This window comes from Chenopodium album, chromosome 6 (assembly GCF_948465745.1).
Source record: "Chenopodium album chromosome 6, dcCheAlbu1.1, whole genome shotgun sequence".
Taxonomy (NCBI): Eukaryota; Viridiplantae; Streptophyta; class Magnoliopsida; order Caryophyllales; family Amaranthaceae; genus Chenopodium; species Chenopodium album.
In genome coordinates, this window is record NC_137839.1 from 74,373,433 (window position 1) to 74,395,596 (window position 22,164).

At 34.5% G+C, this 22,164-nt stretch overlaps 3 protein-coding genes, 1 long non-coding RNA gene and 1 other non-coding gene across 8 annotated transcripts; 2 read left to right on the plus strand and 3 right to left on the minus strand.

Annotated features, from left to right (window-relative positions):
* Window positions 1–416: 416 nt before the first annotated feature.
* Window positions 417–5,936, minus strand: LOC145635267 (endonuclease 4-like). 2 transcript variants are annotated; one of them, XM_081686556.1, is made up of 10 exons: window positions 5,676–5,936; window positions 5,421–5,548; window positions 3,981–4,161; window positions 3,609–3,719; window positions 3,482–3,537; window positions 2,887–2,970; window positions 2,377–2,469; window positions 1,945–2,012; window positions 1,634–1,707; window positions 417–885 (listed from the first exon to the last, which is right to left on the minus strand). In XM_081686556.1, the coding sequence occupies exons 2-10, from the start codon at window positions 5,535–5,537 to the stop codon at window positions 734–736; spliced, it is 936 nt and encodes a 311-aa protein (XP_081542682.1). In that variant the 5' UTR covers window positions 5,538–5,548; window positions 5,676–5,936; the 3' UTR covers window positions 417–733. The 2 variants fall into 2 exon arrangements, with proteins under 2 accessions (XP_081542682.1, XP_081542683.1); XM_081686557.1 differs by lacking the exon at window positions 5,676–5,936 and having other exon boundaries at window positions 5,410–5,541.
* A 719-nt stretch (window positions 5,937–6,655) lies between these two features.
* LOC145636304 (uncharacterized) lies at window positions 6,656–12,107 on the minus strand. The gene is made up of 5 exons (XM_081687828.1): window positions 11,950–12,107; window positions 10,965–11,153; window positions 9,080–9,178; window positions 8,819–8,970; window positions 6,656–7,250 (listed from the first exon to the last, which is right to left on the minus strand). Exons 2-5 carry the CDS (start codon window positions 11,142–11,144, stop codon window positions 6,863–6,865), a joined length of 819 nt encoding a protein of 272 aa, XP_081543954.1. The 5' UTR covers window positions 11,145–11,153; window positions 11,950–12,107; the 3' UTR covers window positions 6,656–6,862.
* A 2,011-nt stretch (window positions 12,108–14,118) lies between these two features.
* Window positions 14,119–18,403, plus strand: LOC145636305 (uncharacterized). 3 transcript variants are annotated; one of them, XR_014114096.1, is made up of 6 exons: window positions 14,119–14,670; window positions 14,851–14,965; window positions 16,566–16,605; window positions 16,722–16,794; window positions 17,082–17,147; window positions 18,071–18,403. It is a non-coding gene; the product is annotated as an uncharacterized LOC145636305 (long non-coding RNA). The 3 variants fall into 3 exon arrangements; XR_014114097.1 differs by lacking the exon at window positions 14,851–14,965; XR_014114095.1 differs by lacking the exon at window positions 14,119–14,670 and having other exon boundaries at window positions 14,700–14,965.
* A 458-nt stretch (window positions 18,404–18,861) lies between these two features.
* Window positions 18,862–18,933, plus strand: TRNAM-CAU (transfer RNA methionine (anticodon CAU)). Its single transcript has one exon. It is a non-coding gene; the product is annotated as a tRNA-Met (tRNA).
* A 6-nt stretch (window positions 18,934–18,939) lies between these two features.
* Window positions 18,940–21,723, minus strand: LOC145635268 (endonuclease 4-like). Its single transcript, XM_081686558.1, has 10 exons — window positions 21,659–21,723; window positions 21,444–21,562; window positions 20,985–21,165; window positions 20,671–20,781; window positions 20,526–20,581; window positions 20,320–20,403; window positions 20,092–20,184; window positions 19,783–19,844; window positions 19,611–19,684; window positions 18,940–19,349 (listed from the first exon to the last, which is right to left on the minus strand). The coding sequence occupies exons 2-10, from the start codon at window positions 21,555–21,557 to the stop codon at window positions 19,216–19,218; spliced, it is 909 nt and encodes a 302-aa protein (XP_081542684.1). The 5' UTR covers window positions 21,558–21,562; window positions 21,659–21,723; the 3' UTR covers window positions 18,940–19,215.
* Between the last annotated feature and the right edge of the window lie 441 nt (window positions 21,724–22,164).

Genomic DNA, 22,164 nt, shown 5'->3' on the forward strand with positions numbered 1-22,164 from the left:
TTTTAAGGTAATAATAGATGGCGCTTTTTATGTTCAATCATGTGCGACTTAAAAATTATGGGAGTCTAAGAGTCGATGAGCTAAGAAAACTTGAATAATAGATTAATAACGTATGGAACAAGAACAAGACATGCGTGTAGTTATAATCTAGTTAAGTCATATTATATTATATGATTGTATACATAGTTTTGTATCATCTTATGCAATCGAATATTGATCTGAATAGTCATATTATCCTAACCTCTCAACTTCTCAAGAACTCGCGACCAACTTTTTCATACACCAATTGAAAAGCCTTCTCGAAACAAAATTATTAGTCGTGTGACTACATGATTAATTAAAAGCCAACAATAATTATATTTAAAAAAAAAAAGGAAAAACCAATTGTCAAACAAGGCTATCAACTTAACAATTAAGGATTAGGAGGAAAAATAAAATGACTCAAATGATGTTTCTTTATTACGGCAATTGATTTGTATTGTACATAATGCTTGATGTCTGAACAAATGCAGCTAAAAGTATTTCAGTATTTCACAATAAGCAATACATTCACTGAATTCATCTGTATTTGAATGAATAATATTACATTTTTCTTCGTACAGGCATTTCGGTATATACATGATCCAGTAACTTCTGCGTAGATTACCTCGATATGTACAGCAATGAAGAATGATGATACGGGCTTCTCCAATGTGTGTGTGTCGTTTTAAAATAAGAATTGAATGATGCAGTCTCATGCAAAACTGACTCCTTGCTCTCCTTTTCCTGCATTGGAGATCAGCCCGCAAGAGCTATTAAATATACGGTTGAGAGTAGCTGCCAAGCGAATTCCGCCCTGAGCCAGCCTCCTTTCCACTATGGGTAGCCGAGTGAGGAAGTATTCGTCTATGACACAAAATGAAGACAGCAGAAATCTAATTAGATAAAGAAAACAAATTGAAAACATTCTTTGTTCACCTTCTCACAACTTGATTAACCCAACATTCAGGCAAAGAAGCAATAATTAAGCAATTAACAAAGCAGAATTGGAATCAGACATTCTACACTACTTATTCAAGACTAAAAGGTTAAGTAAAAGTAGGAGGCGCAGGGGGTAAAGATCACTGAGATGAGAGGAGGTGGCTAGACTAAATTACAAATTCAGGGTGCTTCAGCTTCAGACATTTGCTTTGATTCCTATGTACCGTGAAACACTCACCAGAACATAGATCTCCATTCTTCATATACATGAATTGAGATAAGAAGGCTAACAAGTAGCACAGAAGAAAGAATCAATCTAGTGAGAAAGCAAGAAACCAAAAGTCCAAAAAAAGTTAATTTGGAAAGGGTTCTAGAGATCAATCTGAGTAGCTTAATCGGTTCTTGCTCTGTGTTTTGTTCTGACCTTCAATTTTTATAAGGGTTTTCCTGTCCAAAATCTCATGCAGTACTTGTTTTATATGCTTTATTCCCATTTTTAAATACAGAAAGAACACTGGATTCCACAGTGTTGTGACGTATGAGGGCCTAATTCCTTTCAGAAGGTCAATTTGTGGCTGTAAATGTTCATTAGTCTTGCCTCACACTAGCAGTATGCAATCTAATAGTCTTGCTAGTCAAGAGACCATGAAGCACATAATTTTGTAATACTCACCTCCCAATACACTTCCTGGTGTGGCATTCCTGTATGCATATTTGCAAGCAAGTTTAACGCTCTCAGATGCATACCTGCAGAAGGACATTCCGTTGTAAATCTTTAAAATTACAAGAGACTGCTGTCTTTTATAGCCATACCATTGGCATTTATAGTATCGATGGTTCTTGTCGCCTTCTGCTTTCATGATAACAGAATGTTTTGAGCTTTGCAGAACAAAAATTCTAGGACATGAATTGCACAAAAGTCCCACATGGCCTATTTCCAGATGCCAAACAACGTTTAAGAAGATTTCCAATGAGCATACTTACGGATTTGGACAAACTGTGCAGTTTGCATCACATTCTTCCCACGACTCAACATAGTTATACCAATCCTCCTAAAATATCCAAATGGATAGAAATAGATATGTTAATGGGAGGTAGAAAGCAAAAATAAGTTAGTGAAACTGCAGATACTGATAAAAGAGAAGAGAGATAGCAGCATTTCGTTGTTTTTCCAATTCTCTCGAGGAGAATTTACATGGAACATAAACCCAAGATATTGTAGAGACACAAACTATCTTGCTGAATGATAGTTATACAAGATTTTGTGCATGTTGATGGACTTGAAGACTAGTAAACTAGCAGGAATCCAAAAGTTGATACACAATTTAAATCTTTGCAGAAAATGGAATCTATGTTTTAGAAATTTTATTATGCAATGAAAGTTATTGTAAGACAATTCAATAAAAGAAAATTTACCGTTATATTTTTCTGCATGGATTCTATCATGATGTTCAGATCTGAACCATAGAACCTCTTCAAGGCAGTATCAATGATTTCTGTATCCCACACCTGAAACAATCACAGGCAGTTTAAGATGTAAAAAATAACGCCTGAAACTCGAAAGAACATAAACCAGATAAACCCTGCACAATTTTATTCAGTATGATTCTATACCGTTGAATTAGTAGTCACCTTACTAGTTTAACACAACCATAATGATTAACGTTTTCTGGTGAGAGGGTGCGAGATATTAATACTACATGTTAATTACTTTCTGTGCAGACTACACACTACACTAATACAGTAATCTTTTCTGTCATTAGTACACATTATATTCATGTAATTCAGCATTTCAGCCAAATGAAAGGAAATCTCATGTCCGCCTCATTATGTATTTTAAAAACTGATTGGCTTTCATCTTAACGTCATTCACTGAATTCATAATCCATAAAAGGAAATGGGAATCGTGGGACACAGAAAACATACATGGTGCAAATTTGCCTTCCTGCGATACCAGTGAAGATGAATTCTGTTCCCCCCTAGATCGCCAAGGAAACCACAATGCAGAGGCTGCACAGGACAAACCCAAATAACTGCTAGTTTTACATAGATACAGTAATAAGTAAACAGATGCAGGAAATCGATCAATACATACACCTGTGACAACTATTAAGTCAAAAAGATAACGGAAATAAGAGACAGCTTTGACACATGAAGAAGAATTCATTTCCAGTAGGAAAAATATTGCCACAAACCCCTTCTTCCTGTATCAACTTGTCTAAAAAAATGACTTGAAAGCTTAGATTGCACTGTAAAACTAAAAAAAAAAACTCAGAATAAACAATTTACATTCAAATGCTAAAATGAAACCACAAACAGAAACTTGAATAAGAGTACTTGATAGTAACATTTTTCTATCTTCTGCATAAAATTTAGTCCCTGCAGATCACTTGACTAAGAAATACATAATAAATATATACGTATATATTGTGCAGAGTTTTCCAATGTTATATTCTGCATCAAAATATGCACTCTAGGACTTCACTGCTACAAAGCCTATTTAACAAGGTAGAGCACTAACCTGGTGAACATCACCAACAAAATGTGACAGAAACATGAGAGCCTCAGTCAAGTTATCTGTATTTAGTAAATTATCAGTTCTCAGCATCACAGACAAAGCTAAAACGAGAAGATTTTGGTACTCATACATCTAGATTTAGAAGCTGAGTTCTGGCATGCTGACATTAATTGCAATGTATAATTGTAGGTCGCCCCAGTCACACATCTATTCTTGCGTCCAGAAGAATCATGGCAGTCTCCTGCAGAATACAATCCAAACATTCTAAGAGTAAACAAATATAGGAAACACAGGTAGAAAAACATGTAAATACACATGTTACAGCCAGTGTCAAGCCAACTTGATCAGAATTCAGGAAACAAGTGCTCGAAACATATTTTTCAATCAGGAGGGCTTAAATTGGCCAAATGTCATGTATCTTCAATCGAGTTTTTGCACTAATTTTGATTGTGAAAGATAGGCAATTTTGCAGACTGAAGATGAGATCCGGCAATAAACTTACTGGCATAGTCATAATTACACCTGAAATCAGGTGTATCAACAAAATGTAATGCACGGCTCCAGTAATAGTGGGAACGAACTGCAAATAAATCAGCCCAGGAGCAGACGGCAGCTAGTTCTCCTTCAGCGGACTTTGGGAGCAGTTCTTTTACAACAGCCATGGCATTTTCAGTAAGATATCCCTGAAATATAAATATTCACATGAAAAATTAATCCTTTTTCCTTGCTTTTAATTCCTTATTTATTTTTAATGGGTTTTATGTGACAAGAAAGAAAATGAGTGCTCCAACCTCCGAGAAGAGACAACAATGAGCAGTATGGGCTGTAAAAAATATTGACATGAGAGGAACTGAGGAAGGGATAATCTAATCCAGAGATGTCACCTCTTGGTATCAAATGAGTTTCAAAGAAATTTAATTTTACTTAGCAGTGACAGGAGAATTGTTCAAAATGATCAATATATAGCACGTAGCAACTTAATATTTCACTTGAACGGATTTCAATTCTTGGCTGGTCAAGCAAAAGTTGAAACCCGTATAAAACATAGAATATTATTCCTTTTGATGTAATCTGCATTAAACTAATCAAAGCCTTCGACTTTTGATACAAAGTTGCATGACAAATTGACAAAAGCTAAAGAATAGAAAAAGGAAAGGTATAGAACACTTGACAAATCAACTCAGCTGCTCTGCAGAGCTTACACATATGGCAAATAAAACTGAGACCCATGCTATCTAAAATCATTGCAGAAATCTCTTACGTGGAGCTGAGCCATATTAAGTATCAGACTATCAGAGTTTCCTGTGCTGGGTTCTAACACTACAATATATCAAACCGCGCAACGATTGTGCTGGGTTTTCCTTTGCCACAAAAATGTGAATGATGTAAAACAGGAATATTTTTTATGTAAACTAAGTATACTTATAAACTTTGAATTGCCAACACCAAATAATAATCACCCAGGGGATAATCCAGCCAAATCACATGCCTATTCTATTCAGAGTGATCAGTGCACAGTCTTAACCACTTCTATTTACTCGAACCATAGTAGCCGAGCAAAGTATGACACTTGGGCACAACAATAATCCAAGCTAGAAAAATCATCAATTCAGAAGCAAAGCCTTAATCCAGCATCTTAATCTACCGTCCGAAAATTTTAAGTTCTCACTAAAGGAGTCATACACTCATACCACAACACCCCACATAACAATAATAAACCTTAGGTGCATCATTATAACAATAATAAACCATGCTGCACAATTTACAACTCTTAGTGCTCTACAATCAGAACTAACCAATACTTGGATAAAATTAAAGTATTTGTAGATCAAACAATAATTCATCAATCATTACTCAAATTCTATTTGAAAAAAAAAAAAAAAGCAAAATAAATAAATAAATCAATTTCTCAAGAATTAAACAAAATCTACCTTAGTTTTACCTCAGCAATTTTGCAAGTCACATAATGGCCATGTTGTCCCCAACCAAAACTACCAGTAACCAGCTGAAGAAACACAGTTGCCATCCCACTAACCCATGAAAACTTGGACAACCCCATTTTCCAATTACCTGCACATAAATTATAATTAAAAAGAAAAAATCTTAATTAGCAGAACTTAATACCCACAAAAAATAAGGTAAAAGGGTCATAGAATATTACAGTATAAAATTGGAAATGAAATGAAACAATTTTCACCTGTTCTTCAATTGCTACTCAAAACCCAGAAAAGTCAACACTTTGAAGTTTGTACTGGTACTGAAGAACGAGCACTAAAGAAAACTGCAAATTATTGGTCATAAATCACACAGTTGTTGTAATAAGCAAAAGAAAAATCGGACATTTTTGGGGGAAAATTAAATATTATTTGATCCTCATTTTATCAGAGTGATCAGTGCGCATTTTCTTTCTTTTGGAGAACGTTTTCCCGTCTTATTTCTTTTGACCTTTTACTCTTTTTTTTTTGTGGGGTGTGTGAGAGAGATTTCTTAACTGTATCTAACAAAATCTATCTAAAATTAGGTTAGTAAAAATCTTTCCAAGGTAGTTTAGGGTTTTACGGCTTGATGTTTATCTAAAAAAAGGGGAATAATTACAAAACGGTTTATCAAACGTGTGTTCATGGACACATGTTAGATTATAAAAAGGATAAATCATAAAAATCTTTAAAAATCATCAATATAGTTTGATTAATCAACAAAATATTCTCATATGAAATTTTTATATCTTATGCCTACGGAATATGGCTTTGCTTCTGAATTGATGATTTTTCTAGCTTGAAATTAATCAACAAGAGATATACTTTATGTTAAGTTGTTAACATAGTGTAACAACTTCAAGGCCTCGAGATTACAATGTGTTTTTGATTTGCTATTATTATAGACGACTAAGACGAGCTTAGCTAGATAGTAGCGTATACGTAGTACTTCACATGAATGATGATATTATTACATTACTTTCCCCAGAAGTGCCTGAAATTTTACTCAGTCAACAGTTCCCATCTATTTCCTTAGAATGTTTCAGTGGGCTAACAACTTCCACATTCGATATTTGGAAGTGGCAAATACAAAAGACAAGTTGAACAATTCCTTGTGTATTCGGCACACTAAATTAACAGAGCTAATAGTCATATACGCTTAAAAGGCATTGATTGTCTTTCCGGCATGAATTACCCAAAATTCAACTGCATATGAAAATCATATCTATTCCTGAATTACCAAAAATTATCAATATAACAACATTAGAGGTAACAGTTTGATCCTATAGACAATGAATAACTCCTATTTTATACTGTTAACAGACAACAGTATGGTCCGGACAACCAGGTCTCCAAGTACGCACCACACAGGCTAGAGCTATACAACAAGCAGCTAGATATTTAGGGGCTAAAACAGCCAGTTGACAGTTATGTTCCCAAGCCACAAGAAGAGTGGAAACTGAGCCAATGCAATCAAGAGCAAGAGCACATGATGTTTGCCTGAGTCATAACTCCTCACCTCTGCATACAAAACTCTCTTCATAGTCTTCACCAGAAAAATTCCCATGCTAAGGCAGGTCAAGAGTAACGTGACGTAATAAGAGTGTCTCCACAATAGTTTTCCAACAAGAGCCAAAGATATGCCTGTAAATGCATACCCTGCGTATGCCACGATATCCAACAATGGTGTTTCCCCACTGCTGAGTGACAGTAACGACATTTTGAGTAGTAAAACCTGTAAAAACCACCCCACTAATCCTTTCATGAGCAGCCAGTTTACAGTTTCTGGGTTAAACCTGAAATTTGGTAAAACAAGTGGCTAAGTTCAGAGTATAATAACCAGAAACCAATTTGGTAAAACAAGTGGCTAAGTTCAGAGTACAAAGACAAACAGAAACCCAGAAAAAGAATTCAAAATTTTTATCCACAGCTGAAAAGAAGCAGGAGGCTCAGGAATTATACTACTTTTGATCCTGGAATAACTGATTGAAGTAAAAAGGCCACAGAACCATTACGATAAGAAATTTAAGCATCAGAAAACGCAAAAAAAATTACTGCCTCCAAATTCAAACTAGAGGAGCACTGATCAACGATAAAATCAAAGAAAGCCATCCTTAACCTTATGCCCTAGGTAAAGATTATGACTTCAAAGTCATCAAAGATAGAGATTTTTTCTTCTTTATCCACAGAATTTTAGGGCTTACCCCTCTATTGAAGCCCATATCAATCACTAAATCTTTGCATGCTACTTATGATGGAAAGGCACTCAATTTATAGAAGGCCAGAATCAGATCAAATCTTCTGCAAGTGTTGAGATTTTATTAAGATGGCATAAACTAAACAAATGGCCACCATTACACCTGTGATAAAGCCAGTCATCATCTCAAAGTACATAAGAAACCTAGTCTCACATTTGGAAAATACCTCCGGCCTCCAGACTCCAGACTCCAGAGTTAATTACATCTTGTTTCTTCAATATGAATTCACAAACTCTTTCAACAACCTCGAAATACAACCCAATGTATAATAAACCTCAAAGACAATGAGGTGATGAAGGTCCTACTGCGCCTAGGCACGCCTCCTCGGTGTGCCTCTTTGAAGTGAGGTGCACAATATAATACACTCAAAGAAATTTGCTTATGAGCACCTCAGGTTACGCCTCAATTGCATCTCATGCGCCTCTTTATATGTGCCTCGCCTAAAGCAAAATAGGAGCTCTACCCTAATGGCCAAATCCCTAGTGCCTCAGCATCTAGGCGCGCCTTTTTATACACTAATACAACCAGCCACCAATGACCTATCAATCAATCAAAAACCTTTAATCCCATCCATAGATGGGGTCGGCTATATGAAGCAAAAGTGATTATTCCGTATAGTCATCCACAAAAATCTTCTTCCTCCATCCCTTACGATCAAATACCTGATTCTCATGCAAATCCATATGCATAAAAATTGAGGTCAAAAGAATCTCATTCTACTGACTCACTTCCCAGAGATTTTCTAAACCTAAGTTCATAAAAACAAATACACTATACACGGTTTTTAAAAGTTGTTCCAACTTCCAAGTGCTAGAATGGGAAGGATTATGCTGGCCATCTCAAAGTGTACAGAAGAATCAATTTCAAGAATACTACTCAAATTAAACAGTCTTTCTTTATTGACAGGAAAGGTGTTGGGCCTCCATACAGGGAGCAGAACCAGCCCATACATGAAGCTCACACCTCACAGTCCACAAATATTCCTGTCCTACATATTCTAGATAATGGATCCCAAACAATTATGATACATATTAAGGTGGAGTCAAATCATAGAATAGACAGATAAAGTTTGATCCAAGACATGCACAAGTAAGCCAAATACTTACTTTCCATTCAGCCCCAAGGATAATCCAGCAAGCACAACATAGGAAAGAAATGCCATCATAGGAATGTATAGATCTGGTGCATTGATATCATAAATTGGAGGTTTGTAGGAGATTTTGCCTGCCATAGGCTCAGTGATCCTCGTCCAGTGCCCCTATATTAAGAAGATGTCAAGAGAAAAAGAATAAGAACGACATTGCAATATAATACAGAAATTTGCTTAACAACCGGACAATATAGGAATTGTGGAATAAAAAGCTTACCCGGTGCATAAAAGGAAACAGAACAACCTTCAACTTGTTCCTCACATAGTCATCATTCACTTGGAAATAATATTGCGGGTCAGCAAAGTACCTACTTATCTGTCAGATTTATCATCACAGCAAGTAAAAAAAATGAAAACACTTGAAACTGGAGAACAGAAATACAGTTAAAGGCCAGATGTAGGCCACATATAACCAAAACGGAATGTAGTCTCTCCAAATTGCATTATAAAATTTTAGTCATTAAGCAGAACAAGTCAGGAGAGAAAAAAGAAAGGGCTAAAACAATATGATGGCTGATAAATTATATATGGCCAAGACAGTTGAATCCACACCAACAAATACTACTCAAAGCCATTTCAATGCAACTGACAGATTTCAATAAGTCTTGTATAAGGCTGGCTTACATTAACTTTATTGTAAGACGGTCCATTTAAGGATAACTTAAACAGTTTTATGGTAACTTTAATTCCTTTAAGGATAACTTTAAATTTGCAATGGGCATGATTGTAATTTAATGTGCAAGTTCTAATGGATACATGCTATGAAGACTAATATGATTAATCCAATACATTTAAGTAATTTTTAATGGTATAATTTATGTTAGGAAAATGGTAACTTTTGTAGTATATAAAGGTAACTTTAAATACTTAAAAGAAATCTTTAGCCCTTCTTACAATAACTTAATGAAAGTCTGCTTTTATCAAGATTTACTTCAACTAAGTGACTTTATCACTCATGTACAATACTCCCTATGCAATAACAGCTATTTACTATTTTTCTTGTAAGCCCTTCATACCTAAATGTTTGCCTACTTCAACACTTGTAATTCACATCTTTCTAAGTTGAAGTAGTTTGGAGGATTGGAGGTAGTTTATGAAAAACTTGCAACCTAAACTTCTTAACAGCCAGAACTATTGTAGTAGGATGTTCATTTTGTGTATTGCTCACATTGAATTTTGTGATACAACTTTTGTCAAGGCATCTGTTTTACTAGAAGGTTATCCTCAAGGGTCCCATATATGCAGCTGAGTGTTTTGTAGGTCTAATGAATTTTCGTGGCAGAAACCATTTTTCATGTATTTGGAATCGATCAAAAAATGTTATGAGTCTTTGGTGTGTTTCTAATTCACATGACTAATCATGTGATTTCTCAGCACAAATAATTTAAAATTAAACTTCCAACCAATATCATGTGGTTTATGGCATTAATTGATAAAAATTTGAATATATCTATCAGCAAATGCTATATGTAGCCAAAGAAATCAAAATTCCACCATTGAACAGGTGAATTTAATAATAGCAAATCAAACACAATAAGTAATGTATAAAACAACTTGATCAGTATGTTTACGTCTGCTCACTCAGAAACACAACCACCATTCCAATATATAGATACAATTGTACAAGTGTTCAAACACTCTTTTATTAGCCAGCCTGATTGGTTTTACAGCTCTAATTCTCTAAAGGCATAGCAGTTGTAGCTCATTCTAAGTTAAAATTAAACTGCATTTCTTTGTGCACAGATGGGGAGAAGAAGGGGGGGGGGGGGGGGGGTCAATGCAGAATTCGAGATGTCAATGAAGTTCATAAATATATGAAATAATCAACAAGCAATATCGGAGTAAGTACCAGGGTTCTCACTTTTCTAAATGATGAACAATTTCACTGGATTTTCTCAACAACCAACCAACAAAGTTATTCCTAAAATCTGCATCCTTCTACATTAGTAAAACAGCGATGTGACAATCCCATAGCCATGAATTCATCCAAGCTCAAGAAAATTAGATGCTAACTCAAGAAGCTTAATACATCATAGATTTTAACACAAAAACAGCATGACAGCCATAACAGATCCCTAAATAGAAAGAATACTGGCACTTACATTGCTTTGCACATACTCTGAGCTCGAACCAAATATTTTCTCTCCATATGCACTCAATCCACTGCGAAGCAACCCAGAACCAGCTCCAGTGAAAGCAGTCCCAAATGGACTAGCTTGGGGAGGAAACTGTGGCTGTTGGCCAGCTTGGCCCCCAGGCTGAACTCCCACGTTATTATACATGTTGGTTATCTGTAAAATTATAGCCAAAAGTCATCTAAAAGTAACATCATCAAAAGCACAAGCAACAAATTTCTAACAATACAGCTATCTCCTCAAAAGAATTACAAAAGCATGTAAACAAACTCCATTCCATATTACCTAACCATTAACATAGTCCGTATCATAAGTCCCTTTGAAATTTCTTTTTTTTTTTGGAATCACCCTTTGAAATTTCAATGCACTAATACTTAATTTAAGCTACCAATCTATAGAGTATCACTCATAAGTTCAGAATGTCAATGCAACTAAAATTCTTGATCTAGCGCGAAACTGAATAAAACTTCAAACGACATCAAAAAAGATCGACAGTGACATCTTTGATCATAAATCAAGCAATAATGTAATTGCTAAAATTATATTTTTTCTTATAAAGAACTTTTTTTGAAGACATCTTATAAAGAACTTGGTTAAGGAAAAAAAAGGTCATTTATATAAATCCCACTACCTAGATTATGCTAAGACTAACAATTGACCTTCAAGAACCCTAAACAAAACTGAATAAATTGATTATCAAATGCTCTTAGATTCGATTAATTACATAAAAAAAACAACCCAAATAGCTTCACTAATCTAATAGACCGTAAAAACCCTATAAATCCATTGCAAAGACAGTGAAATTGAAAAAGAATGAACCCTTAATCGTTAAAACCCTAAAAAATAAGTAGCATATACAATTGAACATACAAATCTGGAAATTTAAAAAAAAAAAATCTGAATTGAAATGAATTAAGCAATCAAAGAATATAGAGTAGATGCATTGATTTACCTGCGAATGAATTAGCGAGTGGAATCTGGAAATAGTGGAAAATGGCCCAAAATGATCCTCGAAAATCGATTTGGGGGAAGGAGGAAGGAAGAAGAACGGGGTTTCTAGATGTAAGAGACGAAGAGCAATATAGTCTCTTCAATCGTTGTGCTGTACTTCCTCTTTTCTTTTTACTCCCTTGTATGTTTTGCTAATAATTACAAGATTTTTTTTTATTTATTTTTTTGATTAATCGTTAAGTAATACTCCCTCCGTACCAAAATGATGATGTACTCGTAGTTGTATAGTTCGTATATTACTCCTTACTTCATATTTAAAACATTTTAGCTTGCATGAACTTTAATGTAATTGAGATGAATTTGTTAAGATATTGAGCAACTGAAGGTTTCTTTCTTTTTCTTTTTAATGAGAGTGTAATTAGGATTTGTTGCGGAATTAAATAAAAATAATAAAACAATAATAGTGGGGGAATAGTTTAGAGACTTTATACGTAGAACAAAATGATTAGGATTGGTTGCGGAATTAAATAAAAATAAAAAAAACAGTAATAGTGGGGGAATAGTTTAGAGACTTTATACGATAACAAAATGAGCAAACAAAAACGAAGACAGCACACAACTCGCTCTTTAGAAGCCATTAATATAAAATCGATTTGTCCTTCACTATCATATAGCCATTTCGGTGCAAAAAACGAACAAGGTGCGACATCAATCTAAATTGCTAGCATGGAAAGTTGCCATATTGAATAAACTTTCACAGTCAACACAAATCATGGATATTTTATCTCATTTTTCATTCCACATAACGAGTACGCAACATCATGCGTCATAGTAATCTTTCCTACACCACCGCATAATTTCTCCTGCACGCTCTATACCACCACATCATTTCTTTTGCAAGCTCTATACATATAATGCTTCAATTCCGAAGGACCATTTAGACCCAAAGTGAGATGCTAATTATCATACTCCTCCCACAAATCAATTCCGTAATGCATGTGTTTAGTGGTCTAAATTAGCAAATTAGACCTGATTTGCATCTCATTGATTGTGAATGAAAAATCTCCATTCTTCATTGGTGACTAATATAGTTTGTTAGCTAGCCAACAATTTGATGATGTATTTAAAAGATTTAGATTTAAGCACCAAGAGAATAAAGAGCCTTGAGTATTACTTCCTCAATTCTATTTTAGTTGCAACGTTTTGACTTTTACTCTTGTATATGCATAATTTTAACTCATATATATATCTAATTATACACAAGTAAAATGAAATTTGATATCGTGAAATTGTAAATCAAGATGCCACATAATTATATTTTATCCAACGCGTAAATCAACAAATGCAGTACAAAAAAATATATAAATGATGTAAATTTTCTAACGTTGTGAGTGAGAGAGAATGAAGGAAATATGAAGACATTCTATTTTTATTTTTTTTTTTTTGAAAAAATGAAAACATTCTACTACGTATTTGTTTGTCTACTACGGAGTAATACTTGATAAAAAAACATTTTGGTCTTTAAAGAAAAGGAAAATCCATTCTTTAATAGCTATATGCACCTGAACTATTTTGGACAATTTTTTTTAATTGGCAGAATTCGATCTAAATAAAAGCCTTATCAAGCAAGCCAACATATGTCTATATGAGTGAAGATACGTAGAGGGGATGTATCATGTGTATGGTACACCCGAAAGTACATTACATATAAATAAAAGAACATTTGGACAAATTTAATGTTATTTTATTTGTATGTAATGTTCTGATTTTATAAAGCCTCGTTTATATGTAACGTTCTTTATTTTATATGAGCAAAATTAGCCTCAACAACCTCAATTATAGGTTGGAAGCAGAGGATAGCACAACCTTGTTTGGGTGCACTCTACATCACAAGTACACAGAATGTCATAAATGACATCGGATGATGGAGAATTTGTCGAAAAAGTGTAGTTTTTTCATTTTATTATTTTAAACCAATTTTTTCATCCTATTTTAATCTTCTCTAATTTATTTAATTACTTTAATTATTATACTTAGGGGCCGTTTGGTCGGGGGTTTTCATCAAAGGGAATGGGAATCAACTGAGCCGATTCCCTTTGTTGTTGTTTGTTAGACACTTTCTTTCATTCCCTTTACCCCCTCCATTACCCCAAATCCTTCTAACTTCATTCCCCATCCCCCCCTATACTTTCCCATTCCCTTTCCTTAGCCACCCATCCACCACCACACCCACACTAGCCACCACCCTTTTACCTTACCCTCACCACCCAACTGCCACCAGTCACACCTCCACCGCCATCGCTGCCCTTTCCCCGACCACCGCCGCCCACCGATAAGACCCAAATCTAACACCCTCACAATTTCACAAACCCAAACCCACCGGCTCACCATCGTCGACACCCCATATCGACTCACCATCCCCGAGACCCCCACAACCCAAACCCACCACTGCTAACACCCTCGCCGAGAGCAGCAGTGAGCAGCGGGGCGAGCAGCGGCGAGGGTAGAGAGCAGCGGCGACAAGCAGCAGGGCAGCGTTTGGTGGGGGGCGAAGGGCGGTGAGTGGTGGTTGGGGATGTGCGGCGAGTTGGTGGGGGGCTGGGTGGTGGCTGGGAAATGTGGGAATTGAAGAAATAAGGTGGTTGTGTGGTGGTTGTGTGGTGGTGAAGTTGGTGATAGTGTTTCCCTTTGTTTTTAAAACAAACAACTTACATAATTTTGGGTAATTTCATTCCATTCTCTTTCTTTCCCTTTGTTCATTCCATTCTGTTTACCCCGTGTAAACCAAACGACCCCTTAGCTTGTGGCCCTAATCACTTTTCTTTGACTTATTTTGTTATGACGTTTATGATAAATTGCAACGAATGGATTATGTTTGGCAAAATAAATCGAAATCTAACAGAAATTAAAAATCATCCAAACAACAACAATTCTACCAGCGGCACCAATCTTCGGTCGCCCCACATCCAGCGCATTTCTCCCATTGTCATACTTTCTGGTTTTCCTTCATAAAACGCGTAAGCTTACTTCAAATTCCGAAATTCAAGTCAATTACTATTTAGTTTAGGATCTTGATTGATATTTTCTGCACCTTCAGTATCATCATATTTGAAATTTGGGTTCTTTTATTGTTCTTGTCACTTTGTATTATATCGAATTTTTTTGCTCTAATATGATATTGGTATTATTGGGGTTTATATACTTATATTGTTGTTGCTAATTTTTTTGGTTGTTTATTTAGTTTTGGATGGATTGGTGGAGTAATGTTTGCATTGGATGTTTTTTTTCTTGTGGTATTATGGTGTTTGTTGATAGAGGCAATTAGGCAATACTTCTAATTATCTTGAATTTTAATTTTGTAATGGTGTAGGCTATGATGAATTTTAATTTCTTGCGGTATTATGATGAATGAATTGAATGAGTTTTGGCTAAAAATAAAAGCTTGTAGCTAAACTCAATTGGTGTATTCAGTTTAGACTTGATTTGTATTGTTAACTATAGCATCATGGGTGTATTTGGGTACATGTTTAATGAGCTTTACCCTTTCATCATAATGTATTTTTGATTGAAAAAATAGAATCTGATTGTTAATGGTTTTTAAGTTAAATAACGTTAGTCGTGTTAAATGTTAAACTGTAGAAGCTGAAAATACTGGCTGTGAAGTGTAATTCCTCTAGAAATGAAGTAGTTTCAATTGAAAAGCCTAAACCATAATTACGAGGTCAATGCCAGGTCTACCACCATCTCCCCATTTTTCACTCTTAGATATTATTTTATGGGTGGGTCAGGTGGGGTTTTGAAGAGGGTGTATGGCATGTGCCTTGGTGAGGTGATTTTTGGGGTGGGTAGTGTGGATATTTAGTGGTAGATTGGTGGTTTCGTGAAGGGTAGGGTGGGTGATTTCAGGAGTGGTTCTTTGATCTCCCTACTTCTTCCCAAATAAGGGGGAGGAAAAGTTCTTGGGAGATTGAGGTAGTGGGAGAAGATGGGTTTGCTGGATATATGTTTCCAAGAGTTATATACAATTGGAAATGCTGCATGTATTACTGCTGTACACAAGATTTTGGGTCCCTTAGCATAAAAGCTTGAGGCATGATGTCAAATTGTCAATGCAGGATGAGATGAAACTGATAGCTTGGTCAGATTGAACATTGCCTTGGTTGTTGGCAGTCTGAATGGCTGAGTAATCGTGTCTTGTTAATTTATGGTTATAGCTTTAACCCACATGTATTAACATGTTATGCCATCCACATGCTTACTAGAACCTAGAACCTATACAAATTTGATATCATAATGCGACTTATTAAAGAGGCTTGAGTATGTGTTAACATGTGTGTCTTCTTGTGGTAGCCTGGTTGGCTGAGCTAGCTTAGGAATTAAATGTTGATTCTCTTATGGAATTGATCATTGCGTGCATGCCTTTTATGAGGTTTAAAATTTATCGTCAAGTGTTCGCTGGTTGCAATGTCGATTTTTAGCACTACCTCCTGACCTGAGAATATGTTCTTTCTCCTTCACTCTACTTGTGATTGTGCCAAATAGGTATTTATTAACCCTCTGTCTTTTTTTTTTTTTTTTTTTTTTTTTTTTTTTTTTTTTTTTTTTTTTTTTATGTAGAAAACTTCATGGATCCCAAAAATGCTGCAGAGATGTTGAAGTATGTTTTTTCTTTGAATCTTTGTTTCACACTCCCTTAAGTTTTTATTGTATTTTTATATCAGCTTTACTTTCTTTTCTGTCCTTTTTTAATGAGTTAATTCTTTGTTTTTGTAGGCACTTGGAGAAGCAGAATGAGTTACTTGATGATGCTCATAAGAAAATGTCTCATGAATTGCATAGGCTGCAGGTCTTTTACTATTTTTATCGTTAATATATCCGTGTTTATTGCAGATATTGGAACCATACATGATTTCTCGGTGGAACATAAAAGACATTTAGGAAAAGCTATAGAATTTATCTTTGACTCTTTGTATTTAGTTCTAGTTTATTCAAAACATGACCTGATGGTACATTTTGAAGGATCTGACATATTGTTGGTGTTGAATTGTTAGAACACCTTAGTTATTTCTTCTGTTTTCCTCTTTGGATGAGTTTAAGCATAAATATGATTATTCTGATCTCATGGACTTACAGGTAGAAGAAGAAATGCTAATGCGTAAATTCTATGAGCTCACATCTGCTTTGGGCTTGAATAAAAAGGTATGTTCATACATTTTGATGTTATGTGTTTAAACTTTACATTTTCAGCTGTATATCTACTTGATGTTAAATCTGTATGTTAGAAAAGTGAATCAAAATTGTTGATTAACATATACCCTGTTCCATTTCATGTGATCCTTTTACTTTTAAGAGTGCTATCCTTATAGCTTTTTCGTGATCGATTCATTTTGAGTTTCCTTACAGTTTTGTTGTGATTGTGATATTCTCCAACAAAAGTTTGATTATGCTTTCCAAACTATCATATATCCTCCTTCCTTCTGGCTTGCTGGAACATTTTAGTAAATCCAATCCTTTATGTAAAAGGTTGGGTTAACGGGATGAATAACAAGGAACAAAGAAATATACAAAAAAATTGATTTTTTGAAGGAATGGCTAACTTATAGGCTTATAGCTCTACAGCTGTTTCACATTTATGCCTCTATGAATTTCCTTCTTTGAACTCCCCACTTCTTCATTTTTTGTGTTCACTTCCCCATTACTATTCACTTCCCCATTACAGTGTGCGCAAACTGCTGTTGATTTGTTAGACAAATTTACCTGATACTATCTTGGAATATGGTCACTTTAGACAAACCATATAATCTCTTACCCGTTATTAAGCAGTTGATGTCTTTATGTGAACCAAAAATGCTGTTTAGTTGCCTCGTTTGAATTTAGTCTCCTCCTGTTGGTCCTGGTTTTGTGCTTCTACAATATAGATATCACTTGAATATGGTGGTAGAAATATGTCACTTGTGTTATCATTGAAATAGCATAGGCATAAAAAATTTGGAGTTGTTGCAAAGCCACTAGCTACATTCTATACAGCTCTCAAACATACCTCCTGTTCCCTTCTTTAGTTCTTCCTTTTATGTAAAGTTCTTCTATAATGAGTTACCTGATATTTGAGTTTCACTTTACAGAGTGAAGTGAACAGAATAGCATATATTGATACAGAGAATGAAGAACGGCAAGAACCTAACACTCTAACTGATGCAAGAAATGAACGGCAATGAGTTTTTTTTGGTGGATGGGATCAGCTCAAGAATTGACTAGTAGCTGCAAAAAGGAGCTGCATTGTAGTAGTAAACTTGTAAGATACTTATTAGCTTCAGAATTCTGGGGATTCAAGAATTTTGAAAGTAGTTTGATATCTTGTTTCTTGTTTTTGTATAAAGTTGTACTTGTATATACTTACAAGGGGAGTTTGTTTAGATCAAAATTATATAGAAGTATGTAAGGATTTACTAGTTCAATAGAGAAAGTTCAAATTCTCAACAAAAAATGAATTTTGGTTAGCATTTCCAATAACAAATGCGACTTCGATGTCTAAGAAAAAAAGAGAAAGAAAATGGGGAGAACATTAATCTAATAAAAATCCACATTACAGATTTACAGTAACAAATACTTTGTACAAGTATATTGTTAGATAAGTTTTACTATACGAAAATGTTAATTGTTGTAAATTTAAATACAAAAAAGTAAAAATAGATGTATTCAGTTACGAAGTATTATTTAGATTTTATTTTTCTTTCCGAAAAAAAAAATTATAATCTAACTATAGTCTAATGTAAGTTTAAAACCACAAGTCCATAATTTAAAGAATTTTTTTAAAATGGAATGAGTATAAAGGCAAGTGAGGTCTTTCAAGAAAAAATGTAAATGAAGTGAAATGATTGTGTCTTATATTTTGAAGTGTAAATAGAATCACAACATCAGAGTGGCGCAGCGGAAGCGTGGTGGGCCCATAACCCACAGGTCCCAGGATCGAAACCTGGCTCTGATAGATTATGAGAAAGCTTCCTGCCCATTTTTTTTTTTTGGTTTTCAATATTATGTATTGAATCTGACTTTTTTGTTAATAATATTCATGTATTGAATCTGTATTTTCTTATATGCTTTTGAAAATCTAAATTGAATCAATATGCATTGGCATTGAATCAGATATCTTTACACAAAATCACATTCAATCTTCCAGTAATCAAAGCTTAATTTGAATGCATAATGCTGGTTAAAATATTTGTGGCACTCAGAACAGTCATCTCACTGATTATCACCACCAATCCTGCTACAAGATACTAAGTTTATGATTCTCCATTGTGACTTGAGCATCGAAAATCCGGTTAAGCGTAGCAGCTAAGCGAATCCCACCTTTAGCTAACCTTTTCTCCACGATTGGCAGCCTCGAAAGAAAGTATTCATCTGTTACAAACAAAACCAAGATAACCATTTTAGGAAGCAAATATATGCAATATGCATCAGTAAGACTAACAATGATGCTTGTATGTCAGTAGTGTAATGACAAGTTTTATCTACAACTAGGTTAGTAGCCTACATTTTACTGTGCAACCAAGAGATCACATTTTGTTCTATTTTACATGGAGTATCTTCTTTGATTAAGAAAATGCATATTTATGTAATAATTTTTTAATATTGCCAAGATAGGAAACTAAGGATATATACCATCCAAGTGGCTTCCTGGTGTAGCATTCTTGTACGCGTATTTACAAGCCAAAGAGATACTCTCAGATGCGTACCTGCACAAGTTTAGAGTATTACATTACCTCTGTTGAGCAGGGGAGATTATGAAAATTTCTGAAAACACACAGCATGGAGAGTGTAAGTAGAAACTTACGGAATAGGACAGACTGTATGGTTACATTTTTCCCAGATTTTGATCTCATTGGACCAGTCATCCTGATCAAGTGATCATACAAAAAATTTAACATGAATATTAGATGTTGGTACACAGACAGTTGGTTTAGTTTCGCGCAGTGCATCACAATATGATGCTAGAGGAAACAAACCAAACAAGCGCAACATTAGAAAGTATGCTGAAACTACATCTCTGATTTACCATATAGTATATACTGTCATACAGTTCCTGAAATCATTTTTACTGATGTGATAGCGATCAAAACATTGATTCAGCAAAGAAACCTACCGTGATATTACTTAATAGTGCTCCTATCATGATCGTCAGATTTGAATCATAAAATTTTTCCAAGCCAGAATCAATGATTGCTGTGTCCCATACCTAAGGAAAAAATTTCATTTAAATTCATACATAACATCATACATCGGCATATAAGACTAAAGAATGGTTTAGCATTTATTTAGAGTAAGCAAGGAAAAAAGAGAAGGAAAAACAGGAACCAATACAACAACATACATGATGCAAGTTAGTGCTTTGATTGTACCAAGTGACATTAATCAAATTTCCACCTTGATCTCCGACGAAGCCAACATGTAGAGGCTGCATTTTTTTGAATAAAACCACCATTTATAAATTGATGATGCCAATTTTAATCAGTAGGCAACTCTACCAAATGATTTAAGGAATTATCCGGGACTCAAAAGAAATGAGCACGTACATACCTGATGAATGTCACCAGAAAAATGAGACAAGAACATGAGAGCTTCTGTTAAGTTATCTATGAATACACAGTACATTCTATGAGTTAGATTAATAGAAACTGAAAGACAAAGTAATAAACGTATTTGTAGAGCATATACGACATACATTTCTGTTGAGCACCATAGTTATGGTAAGCTGACACAAGTTGTATGGTGTAATTGTACATTGCTCCAATCACACATCTATTTTTTTGGTTAGCAGAATCATGACAGTCTCCTGCAATGTAAAAAAGAAAATAAGAAGTCAACATTATACAATACTATACTATCGAGTTTTTCATGTAGTATGGTTAGCTGAGTTCAGAGTCTTCAGAGTCTTAAGACAATATTGACAGTAAAAAGAAAACTAGATAAACTGTCAAATTATTGCTGGAATTCTGGATCGGCCACTGCATCCATGGTAAATTAAGTAAAACTTACGGCAATAATCATATTTGCAGACAAAATTTGGGGTGTTAGTATAATGTAATGCAGAACTCCAGGGATATCCTTTACGAATCTCAGACAGATCAGGCCAAGAACAAACAGCTGCTAGTTCGCCTTTAGCCGACTCAGGCAACAATTCTTTGACTGCAGCCTTAGCATCTTCAGTAAGAAATTCCTAAAAACAATAGCATTATCATTTGCAACTTTGCATCAGACAAAATCCATATATGGATCCGATAACTAATTTTAATTTCGATAACTAATTTTAATCATAAAAGTCATGCAAGCTAGATTGACTGTCAAATCTTGAAATTTTACTAGAAATTGGTACAAAAAAACTTCACTTCAAAATCGAAAAATTAGATTGATCAACCTTAATCTGATCCGAACAACTTGTTTGACACGTCTAAGTAGTCTAATACGGAGTACATGTTTTTACACACGAGTTCTTACCTCGGCTATTTTACAAGTTGCATAATGGCCATGTTGTCCCCAACAAAGAATTGCAGGAACCAAGTGCATAAAAGTAAGCACCCCAGCAATCCAATTAAGCTTCATTGACTTCATAGCTTCTGAAATTGTTATCCAACAGAAAAAAATAAATAAATAATAAATTAATCAACTTTTCATAAATACTTAAATTTGTATAAACTATTTGCAAATATCACCTTAACCAAGATACAATGTGAAGTGTTTTAGAGTGGTTGGCTAGATGAATCAAACTACGATTTTGTTGTTACTTTATATGTAAAGATTTGGAGAAATTTGAGTTTGTTTATTATTATAAGCAACTTTGAGATCAGCATTGAGATTTTTAAATTGTTCATTTTTTTATACTTCACTATTATATGTTACATTATCTTCCTAATATTCCATACTGTACTATTTTTAATTTGAATTGGAGCTACTCTAAGCTACTTGTATTTTTCTATTACCACCTCCATTACATATTATTTGCAACGATTTGACATAAAATATGGAGGAAAAATATCTAATTCGTTGCAAATAATATGTAACTGAGGTAGTACATCCTTTATCATCGACAATTCAACATGTGAATTGTGTATTAGGGACTAAAATAAACAGAAATTGATAAAGTATTTAATATTAATACTTGTAATTGATTACTAGTAATCCAGTAGAGTAGTAGATATAAAAAACAATAAGTTAACGT